Consider the following 11,751-nt stretch of genomic DNA (forward strand, 5'->3'; position numbering starts at 1 on the left):
AGTAACTCGGTATATAATATATATTATAGTTTTTATAATTTAATTAAAACTAATTAAAATAAACGTTAAAAAGTTATTTTAATATTATACGATACGGTTTCGAACGTATTTAGCTTAAGATTAAGCTTTAATTAAATTATTTAAAGTTTTTAATTTCTAAAGAATAAATAAGCTAAAAAACGTCCTTAGAAATATTAAAATACGTAGCTTTATATCTAATTATAAAATAATATATTCTAAATTATACGGGACGAGTCCTATTTTTCGAAAGCTTCTTTATATATTCGAAACGGTAAAAGTTGCCTAGAACGCTTTTAAAAACGCTAGTAGGAAGTCCTCCTTTAAGATATAAGTAATATACGCCCGTATAAAATATTTAATTTCTTTCTCGTACACCTTTTTTAATATATAAAAATAGCCGATATTAAAAGGTTAGAACTTATACGACGAATAAAAAAGTATATAGAGTATAATAATTAAGTTCTCTTTATAATAAAGCTCGAAAATTATCGAGTAATAGCTTTCGTAGCCGTTTAAAACTAAAAGGTAATAATAACCCTTCGTATAAAACCTAGTATATTAATTAAAATATTAAATCTAGTCTTCGCCTCTTTTATTCGTAGTTTAGCTATTTTTAATAACTGCGATCACTTAGTTTTTTAATAATAAGCTATTTTCGTACTAAGAAGAGAGGTATATTTTCCCGGTAAAGATAATATATAGAGGGATAGCGTAACCGTGTAATCCGACGCCTTAAATAATTATAACTTATTCCCGGTTCCTTTACTATATTACCCTAGGTTTTCCGCATCGATCGGAAGTAGTTACGATTATTTCAAACGAGATTTAATTTATAAAAAAGCCGGTTTCGTTAAAGTTATAAATATCCTCTTTTTAAATCTCGTATTTATAAATTATATTTCGTATAAGGGTAAACTACGCGCGATACGCGTCGGGATCTTTATAAAAGACTTTTTAATAATTAATTCTTCGGTTAAAACGCGTCCGGAGGTCTAGTTATCGTCGTACGAAGTTAGAGGCCTAATTAACGCCGACGCGTCCCGCGTCGCGTAAGCTAAATAATCGATTCGCTATATCTTTTATACTACTTAACCGGGGAAAAAACGATCGCGTATTTAAATTAATAATATATCGAATAATCGTATTTTTTTTAAAATTTAAAAGCTTTCGAGAATTCGTAAATATTTCGTATTATATAGGTTAATTATTTCGTCTACGTTATAAGGTTTTTAATAAAACGTAATAAATTAATATAGCTTTTTATATATTTAAAGTAAAGTTTTTTTAAAGCGCTTAAAACGCTAGAATTATATTACTCTCTTTTTAAAGTTATAATATTTTCGAACGTAAAAGAATATAAAAAAAGGTTAAGGCTATAAAGAAATTTATAAAAGTGGGACATTTACTTATATAAGATATTCGCTTATAGGATACGTTAAACTATTAACGATTTGTAATAAAATATAATTACCTTATGTTTTATTATTTAATAACGCTCGAATAATAACTTTTTTAATTTCGATTATTAATACGATATAATTATAAATATCTTAGTTATTCGTTATTAAATATAGGGACCTCTTTTAATTCGTTTATTGTTATTCTTTTATAATAAACGGCGTTTATTTTTTAAACGCTATTTTTATAAGTAATTAATAATTTTTTACGATCGATTATTATATTATTATTATCGTTCTTTTTATTTTTTATAAGGTACTTTTTAATATATTGCCGGAAATAGTTTTATAATTTTTCTTATATAAAGTATTAATTTTAATATTTAAGATTCGGGTTTTTTAAATAGTTTAAAGGTTTATTAAATTTATTAAAATTTCTAAACGTTTTATAAATTCTTTAATATAATAAAGGGTTTTTTTATTAAATATATATTTATACGTTTTAAAAATATTAAGCGCTTTTTTTTAAACCTTTATAAGTTTGCGATGTTTTTAAGCGTATTTTAAGTATTAATTTTTAAAATATTCTTTTTAATCTTATTTCTTTAAATAATATTATCGTAATTATTATAAATCTTTTTATATTAATAAATACGCATGTCGTCTATTAAGAATTAACGTTTAAATTTTTTAATAATATAATTCAAGTATAGTTATATAATAGGTTACTTATTAATTTTTAACAGAAACTATTTATACTCGAGTTTTTTCGCGAGGTGCTTTATATAAACGTTATATATATACGAGATTCATAAAAGCGTAAAGTGTTTTCTATATATAAAGGAGATTTAAATGTCGTTTTTATAGTATAATTACCGTAGATATTTTTTTAATTAAAACCGGCCGTAATAAATACTTAACGTAGGTGTTTTAAATCAAGGTAAAGGATATTAAAGAGAATTAATTACCCGTCGGCTTTTAAGTTATTAAACTTAGCGATCTCGTTTACTAGCTCGTTTTTTTATATATTAATTAAACGTTTAATGTTTATTAATTATTTTAACTAATTTATAATATCGTTTATTAAATCGTTATCGTATAAAAAGAGTTATTTCTTTCGTATTATTATAACGTTTCGGTTATAATTATTTTTAGTTTTAAAGGTTTTAAAGAATTATTTAGTTCTTTTTCGAGGCTCGATATTTTTAAGCGTAATAACCTTATTTTTAATAATTATAATAAATAATATACTAATTTTTATTATATTTATCGTATTTAATAACGTTAAGGTTTATAGGTTTATTATAATAACTATACGTTATAATATTTTTAAGTAATATATTATTATAATAACGTGGTCGTTTTATATTAGTTTAAATTCGATTAGTTTACCGTTATTATTCGCCTTATTTTTTACAGAGTCGCTTATATATACGAGTATCGATCTTCATAGTAAGTTCTATATATAAAAAGAAATTATCGGGGGTATTAAGCCGGCGAAGTTCGTTTTTAATATTTTCTTTTAATTTTTAATAATATATTATAATTTTCGTAGCTTTAGTATAGCTTAGTCGAGTTATGATACGTCGGAGTTCGGCGGTATAAAAAGCGGCTAATCCTTTTTATTTAAAAGTTTCGAGTTCTCTTCTACTTATCGTTTTTTATCGAGGTTTTAAAAGAGTAATTTAAAAGCTTATTCGAAACCGTTATAACTTTCGAAAATTCGTTATACTTTTATACGGCATAGTTTAACTTATTGATGATTTTTTACGAGTTCGTTTAAATAAGGTTCGAATTAAGCGAGGATTTTATTTTTAAAAAAAGAGGCGGCGTAAGTAACTTATTAAATAGCGTTTTAAAACTTTTTTTTATAAAACCGCTAATAAGCTTTAATTCCAACGAAAAAGCTTCGGAAGTTCTCGCTCGTTCTATTAAATAGTATTAATATATTAATCTTTATACTTTTTTTTAAATATAATAAAGGTTTAAATAATATTAATAGCTATATAAAAGAGGCGTATTTTTTCGCGTAACTTATTAATATTATAAGGTATTTATTTTAAGGTGCTTTTAATAAAGAGCTCATTACGCTTTTTTTAAGCTTAACGTAATAATATTAATAATTAGTATTCTTTTATTTAAATTCTTTAATTCGTTTAATTAACGCTTACGGCTTAAAGTTATTATTATTATTATTACTATCGATATTTATAGCGGGGTCTCGCTAAGAGGTATTAAAAGTAACGATAGGAATCTTTTTTTATCGGACGGTATTATTAAGGTTAAGTATAAATATAGTTTTTATAAAGCTATTATTTAAAGGTTTAAATAATAATTAATAAGAATAAAGATAATTAAAATATAATAAACGTTATTTAAGTTTTAAAAGAAACTTAATAAAACGTATTAAAATTTATATTAATAATACGAAAGATTATTTAAACGTATAATAAAAGTAACGCTTTTATTAATATAATATATAATATCCGGGTTATAACGTAATAATAAAAGGTTAAATAAAAGTATTTATATAATAAAGTTATTAAAATAATTTATTTTATTAATAAATTAAAGTTAATATTTAAATTAATTTTTAAAATAAAAATTATTTATATAAAATATATAAAGAATTATTTATCGTTATATACCTAGTTTCTCTTTTATTAATATCCTTTAGTTCTTAGGGATCTCGAGGATCTCGCGAGATCCTATCGAGCCGGCTCTTTAGATCTCGTTAAGATCTCGAGAGCTGCTAACCTCAAGTTATTTTATCTTTACGTAACTCGTAATAGTTATCTTATTTTAACTATTTAATTTATATTAACTATCTTTACTTATCCGCTCTTATATATTCTTAATTAATTAATTTTAATATATTATTATTATAATATTAGTTATCGAGGTTTTATAACGATATAATAGGGTTTATTATCGTTAGTAGGGCGTAAGCGCTAACCGGACTTTCGCGAATCCGTAAGCGTCTCGAGTTATCGTTAGCCCGCGCCGGGAGATATAGGTCCTGGCCGCATAGTTAAGCCAGGTTATAATAAATAAATAACGGTTTAAAAAGCGACCCTTTAATAGATTTAAAATATTTAAAATATATATTATTATTAAAAAACTTAAGCCGAATATTACGACGATTATATTAAAAGAGTACCGGTAATTCGAAGCCCTTTTTAATGGAAAATTAAAAACAGGCTTCCCGCTTTATATACGATAAGATTACGAAATAACTTTAAAAAAAGAGCCTCTTTTTATATTAATTCATAAACTTAATTAAGAATATAAATAAGCCTTAAAAAAGTATATTATAAAAAACCTCGAGAAAAAAGCTATATAATTATTTATATTATTAACGGGCTTTTTTATCCTCTTCGTACTAAAAAAGAACAAGAACGAGAAACTTAAATAACGTATATATATCGATTATTAAAAACTTAACGAAATTATTATTAAAAACCGGTACTTTTTTCTTTAATTAACGACTTACGAAATTAGCTATTATACGTTAAAATCTTTTTAATACTTAACCTCTTTAATATATATAACTTAATCCGTATTAAAAAAAAGAATAAAAAACCGAGTTTTATATTAAATACGGTTATTTTAAATATTAAGTTATACCGTTTAGTTTAATTAACGCGTTAATTTATTTTTAAACTATAATCGACTATATTTTACGCGAATACATTAATAATTTTATTATAATATACCTCGATAATATTTTAATTTATTTTAAAAACAAGGAATAATATAGAAAATATATAAAGTTAATATTTTAAAAATTATAAAACGTTAACCTATTAGTTAATTTAAAGAAAAGCGAATTTTATTAACGATTAATTATATTTATAAAATACGTAATATTTTTCGAAAAGATTTAAATAAAACCTTAAAAAGTTTTAATAATTAAAAAGTAACTTACGCTTATAAGCGTTATAAAAGTTAAATCCTTTTTAAAACTAGCTAATTATTACTAGATTTTCGTCCTCGGATTTAATAAGATAACGACACTTTTAATGAACTTAACGAAAAAGGACGAATTATTTTAATAAACGAAAAAAAAAGCCGAAGCTTTTTATATTATAAAGGAGCGTATTTTTAATAAACTAGTACTTTATATAATAAACTTTATAAAACGTTTTAAAACTAAAACTAATATATTAAATCATACGATTAAAGGGTAATTAAATTAATGAGATAATAATCACAATAGAACATATCACCATTCCGTTAAAGCAACACCGAGCCACCACTGGCGTCTTTCCTAGAAAGCTCCCCGACTCTAATTTACCTCCAGGAGCACTACAGCCCCGATAGCGCCTTTGGTTTTCCCGGTCCGGCTCATAAGAGTCTATTGCTACACTGGCTTCTCTTGTAGTAAACTGCAGCGCCGATTCTGGGGCAGTTGCGGGCTTTGACTTAGTCCCAAGAGGAGCCAGGTAATCTCGTCCCGCCCGTGATATCCACTGCATCGTTTATATCACGTAGTAGTTTTATGGATGGCCCTCTCTCTATGCGACCAGACTGGCCCAACTAATCATTTTAGTACGCAGACACAGGCACGGCTGGATGCTCGTACTGTCTTGGGTTCTTCGACGAGGATAGTTATCCTCCCCTTACCTTCTCAGCTGTACCGAGAGACTCGGACAATGGGATGGTGTTAAAGCGGGTGACAAATATAGTAGCGAAGAGAACCCCGGGTGGGCAGTGAAAGCTGGGTGGCGTCACGACTAGTCGAGAATTCAAGATCGTGCACTTTAACCATATTACACAAAACGAGACTTCATAAGGAGGGTTGAATTCAGTAACTGTATTAGGTAATGACTGGTTGCCCTGCTCTTTCCGCATCCTTCATGGCGTCTGATTGACTCTTCTCTTGCCGTCCTCTCGCTTCGTTTCTTATGGGGATTTATCCTCTATCTCTCTCCTATCCATGTCCCTGCTCACTGCTTTCCAAGGTTGTTGACTTAATGAACGTAATTTCCCACTGATATTTCCGTGTAAATGATCACTTCCCCACATGAACCCTCGTCTGAGACTGGCCACCATAACCGTGTATGCCTCCGCCCCCCAACCTCCACGGCGGGAGCTTCATACTGCAGTGCATCTCTCACAGCACATATGCCCGCATCGGTCATACTTATTGTTGGGCCACAGTACCTGCGTTACACATGACCCATCGTCCGAAGTTTGTCCTTGGCACACACAGCATCGCCAAGTAGGTCCTTTCTCGTGGAAGCGACACAGCGGAAGAAAACACTTGCCCTGCTTATATTCTGGGTGTTGGTCCATCACACGTTGACAGGGTCTAGTTGGTCTACTGTCTGCAAAAAACTGGGCATTGATGCAGTATCTGTATATAGCTTGAACATGATGACAAGGCCAAATGCGCGGACATACGTGACACATTGTGAGCCAGCATGGAGAATATGTATTATTGGTGGTTCTTATTGCTTCTCAGCAGTATATGGAAAGTAGGTTGGATATAAAGGGACAAAAGGTAGATATGGTCTGTGTGGTGTGGTGTGTGTGTGTGTGTGTGTATGTGTGATGTAGTGGCCATGGAACGAGAGAATATTGTTTATTTATTCATCGCATTAGACAAAGACAGGTCATGTTTGTGAGCAGTTGCTCTACTTGGCCATTCCAGAGGCAAAGTACGCAGGTTCTGCAGGGGAGGTCATGGATCAGATGCGAAGGCTCACGAGAAACATGGTTGGAATTTCTTACAAACACAGTCTGGAATAATGACCAAATGGCAAATACTAGACCTCTGAAGCATGATGAGCATGTATTTCTAGGATAAACCTCCCGAGGCCGTCGCATTCCTCAGCTTGCGGCCTTGAGGGCGATTGCCTCTAATTAGTACCTGAGTTGGTTGCTGACCAGTTCTCCGTTCCAAAGGCCATGAAGCAATCCTCCGGGTCGGACTTGAGGTCGTACAGAAAACCCCTGTAGGTCGTACAACGATTACGGGGAACGGCCTCGTGTGCCCCTCCGCAAACCTGACTAATACGGAACTTTTCCGCAATCTTTACAGCACTGATGGCTGCAGTAATGACAATGCGGCTCGACCGCGTCAAAGGTATACTGGCCGCACTCGTGGCACCACCAGTAGGGCATCTTCAAGAGCCATTGGTAGACTGTAGAGAAGCAGTCCGAAGCATGGACGACATCCGGGAGCTGTCGTGGAGTACCGCAGTGCACTTTCTGGCCATCCTCGCCGACGGTGGAGCGACGACAGTAGTGGTACTTTGTGCTTTGGCGACTACAAGGGTATATCTGGTTCTCAACTTCGCACATGATGGGTGGGATAAGGTAAGAGGTTATTCTTGGTATGGTTGAATAGATGGGATTAAAGTGTTGAAAATGAAGGTTGTTCAGGGCAGCTGAATCAAGGTAATGTAGGATAGAGGCTTGAGGTAGAAGGAGTTTGGTAAGTTGGTGTATCCTATATAGGAACATGCTACGTTTGGAAGCCGTTTTCTATAATGGCCTTTGGGGAGTCCCAAGCAAGCAAAACCCCGTGGGGGGCACAAAGCGGATACATTGTTGAGGTATGGTGGTTCTCATACAAAAATGGTTAATACAAATACAGATTCGACATAATTTCGCTAGACGGGAGTACTCTATAAAGCGTTTGAAAATTTGTAGGTTTCTTGGGTACCCCTGAATTCTTTGTCCCGCCCCTTCCCTTATTTACAGCAATCCCTGTTGGGCGAATACATTTCATGGTCCATACTGGGAACGGTATTCTCAGTCTAAGAACAGTATGGATCAGTGCAAATAACCACAATGACATATTAGAACCGAGTGGTCGTCACGGAGGGCTCCAGAGCCATCTGCTTTTCACTGGGTTCTGTGCGGGCATGCTCTACATAGCTAGCTGCATGCGGAACGAGCATGATATTTGACTTGGTTGTTTGGGATTCTTAGACTAGATTGACTCTGGTTATCTCATTGCTAGTCTCTCATCTGCCTCACGTTCAGATTGATGCGCTTGTTCTTCATCCAACCTTTCCACTCTTCGTACTTCCCATCCTCAGCCGGCCAATCTGCCAGAAAGTCTGGGCAAGTGCCTTTCAGTACCTTGGGGACGCCATGCCACGCGAAACGGGAGTCCTTCGTCATGTATATGGCATCTCCAGACTTCAATCGCAGGAGGAGGTATGGCTTCCGTCCGAACTTCTCCTCGAGCACCGACGAACGGGCGTTGTAATCGTTGGGTGCGATCATGAAGAGCGCATCGCATCCGATGCTGAGGCTAGCCAAGCCCTTGTCCGTCTCCTCGCTCACGTCTCGGTGCATCATCATGGTGTCCCCGGGGGTGTAGAAGTTGACAATGGCCGCCTGTGCCAGCGTTTCGGGAAACAGGGTTTGCAGGAGGCCGCAGATATCGGGCGGAAACTCGGGAGGCCTCTGGCCTGGGTACACCCGGTTCGTCCAGTCGTACTGGCCGCCCAGTGTGACCCAGCTCAGCCTGCGATCCATAACTTGCTTGATGGATAGCGGCTTGTGCACATTGGGGTCTTTAGGCTTGAACCTGACGTCCGAATCTGGGGCAAGAGAGAAGAACGACTTGTCTTGAGTGCCATCTCCGTCAATATAAGGTAAATCATAATGGAGATGCAGATTGGTTTGATGAGTAGGGTCACTGAGGTCTCTATGCGCCATCCGCGATACAAGAGTCTTCTGGATGTTTGGCGGTATTAACGATGGCAGAATGAGTAGTCCTGGTGGCACAGTGAGCTTTTCTTCCGAATGTATGATGTGAGAAGTCGGGTTGGGATGGTACCTGGAAGTAAAGGGTGGAAGTAGATAGGGGCGTCGGTGATGTCTGAGCTCGGCTGCCAGTCATCGCCCTCCAGACTCCGGAAAGCAGAGAGGAGTGTCTCTGATGGAATAGAGCCAGCCGACTGGAACTCTTTGGCCTTTTCTGGGACAGATAGGTCATCTATGTCTGGATGATCGACGAAATCGGCATGTTCCGTCCTGGAGTAGGTTTTCCATGTGCCCTTCAGCTCCGGGTTGGGCTGCTCATGTGCATCGAGAGTAGTGAGATTCACAGTCATCGTACTGGGCTGTAATCAGAACCCGGTCTCTTTCTACTCTGGGTTGTCAGACCTCGAAGTCGACAGAATTGCGAGTATTGGTCCAGTGCACAAAAAGAATGAGTGTCTCAATTACTTCTCAATACCTCTTAAAGCATCAACTCATATTATGTAGTTAGTACCATTCATTACTTACCTAACCTAGGCGTGTGACGATGGTTTGGTTTGGAGGGGCAGTAGAAGTAAAGTGCGGACTTTAGATAAGCGATAAGCAGCATCACTGAGTGTGGCTCCCACAAGCCACGGGCAACGCGACCGCCAAGCCACAGATCGCGGTATGCATGATCGTCAAGCGCGCCAGATTTGTTTATTAATAACACTGACAACCACTCAAACCCCTGCCGAGACGCTTGCCAAGGCTCGAGCTTTAGTGGCAAGTGGGCTCAATAGGTCGGTCAGGGCCTGTCAGGGCCTGTCAAGGTAGGCACCTACCCAAGTAAACGCTACAGTAGGTTTAGCTGGCACTAGCATCTGAACAGCACATCGAATCGGTCTGAATTCCAGAGCCTGTGGCTGTCGGCAGTGCAGTAGTCGCCCGTCACTCTCCCTGAAAAAGCTGGTTTCCGTGGTCAACATATCAACAACAACACAACACCATCCCCAGCCCATCCCTTCCTCTTCGTTGATGGAGTCCAGTCACTAAAGCCACAGTAAGTTCCATTGCGCGCACATACCCAAGCCCTCCGACGAGGCTTCTTGTTTTGTTTCTTTTTTTTCCCGCCCCAATCGCTCCGTACTTTCAGCCTTTCGATCTTGTTTCTTCGGGCTGCCCCTCGTTTTTCCCCTTTGGTCCAAACACCCGACTTCGACAAACCCACCCCACCATTGATCCATCAGATCAGAGTCTGTGTCGCAACCAGCCAACGAACATCCCCCCGGACACCTTGTCGTGGTTCTGAATTGCCTCCTCTTGGTCACAAGCCGGACGCGATAGCTTATTTCAACCCCCATCTTCTCGATCCAAGTAGCGACTGCTGGTGTTTGTGTCATGGAGAACTATCAAAAGTTAGAGAAGATCGGTGAAGGTACGTAATCTTCAAGACCCCTAATGCGTTCCAGTTCTCTGCTTCGTTCTTCTTCCATCCAATATGCAACCTATTTGCTGATGCAGCTGCACCTCACAGGCACCTATGGTGTGGTTTACAAGGCCCGAGACTTGCTCCACGATGGGCGCATCGTTGCCCTGAAGAAGATCCGACTCGAGGCCGAGGATGAGGGTGTCCCTTCGACTGCCATCCGTGAGATTTCCCTCCTGAAGGAGATGCGAAACGACAACATCGTGCAGCTGCTCAACATTGTCCACGCCGACGGCCACAAGCTCTACCTCGTCTTCGAGTTCCTCGACCTGGATCTGAAGAAGTATATGGAGGCTCTGCCCGTGAGCGATGGTGGACGAGGCAAGGCTCTTCCCGAGGGCTCGAGCATTCAGTTGAGCCGACTTGGTCTGGGTGATGCTATCATCAAGAAATTCATGAGCCAGTTGTGCGAGGGTGTACGATACTGCCACAGCCACCGCGTGATCCACCGTGATCTGAAGCCTCAGAACCTGCTGATCAACCGAGAGGGTAACCTCAAACTTGCCGATTTCGGTCTCGCCCGCGCCTTCGGTGTGCCTCTGCGCACCTACACACACGAGGTCGTCACTCTGTGGTATAGAGCCCCCGAGATTCTGCTGGGCGGTCGTCAATACGCAACGGGCGTTGACATGTGGTCCGTTGGCTGCATTTTCGCCGAGATGTGCACAAGGAAGCCTCTTTTCCCTGGTGACTCCGAGATTGACCAAATCTTCAAGACCTTCAGACTACTTGGCACCCCGAATGAAGAGACATGGCCCGGTGTCACTTCATACCCCGACTTCAAGTCCTCGTTTCCCAAGTGGCAGCGTGACTACTTCCAGACTCTATGCAGCAACCTCGACAAGTACGGCCTAGAGCTTTTGGAGTTGACATTGAAGTATGATCCGGCTGGCCGTATCTCTGCGAAGCAGGCCTGCAACCACCGCTACTTCGATCCCCGGCCAGCTTACGATGACGAAGAAGACTACTGAGGTGCTGAATTGGAAGCCTCGAAGGAAATAGGCCTATCCGCCTAACGAAGCATCCTTAGTGGCTTTTCAGGATAACGGACGAATGATAGTAGAGTTGGTCGGCACAAAGCTTATCTCAGGCATCGCCTTCTGCTGTTGAAGAGGCATGTCTTAGTGGCATTGCCCTTGT

At 37.5% G+C, this 11,751-nt stretch overlaps 2 protein-coding genes across 2 annotated transcripts; one reads left to right on the plus strand and one right to left on the minus strand.

Moving 5' to 3' along the window:
• Positions 1-8,387: 8,387 nt before the first annotated feature.
• On the minus strand, positions 8,388-9,496 carry PG994_005644 (uncharacterized protein; the record flags this gene model as incomplete). Its single annotated transcript, XM_066857053.1, has 2 exons — positions 8,388-9,157; positions 9,220-9,496. The coding sequence occupies 2 exons, from the start codon at positions 9,494-9,496 to the stop codon at positions 8,388-8,390; spliced, it is 1,047 nt and encodes a 348-aa protein (XP_066716322.1).
• A 1,144-nt stretch (positions 9,497-10,640) lies between these two features.
• PG994_005645 (uncharacterized protein) lies at positions 10,641-11,582 on the plus strand (the record flags this gene model as incomplete). The annotated part of the gene is made up of 1 exon (XM_066857054.1): positions 10,641-11,582. The coding sequence occupies one exon, from the start codon at positions 10,641-10,643 to the stop codon at positions 11,580-11,582; it is 942 nt and encodes a 313-aa protein (XP_066716323.1).
• Between the last annotated feature and the right edge of the window lie 169 nt (positions 11,583-11,751).

This window comes from Apiospora phragmitis (assembly GCF_038363925.1).
Source record: "Apiospora phragmitis strain CBS 135458 chromosome Unknown utg000006l:1.0-5683423.0:1.0-5690449.0, whole genome shotgun sequence".
Classification (NCBI taxonomy): Eukaryota; Fungi; Ascomycota; class Sordariomycetes; order Amphisphaeriales; family Apiosporaceae; genus Apiospora; species Apiospora phragmitis.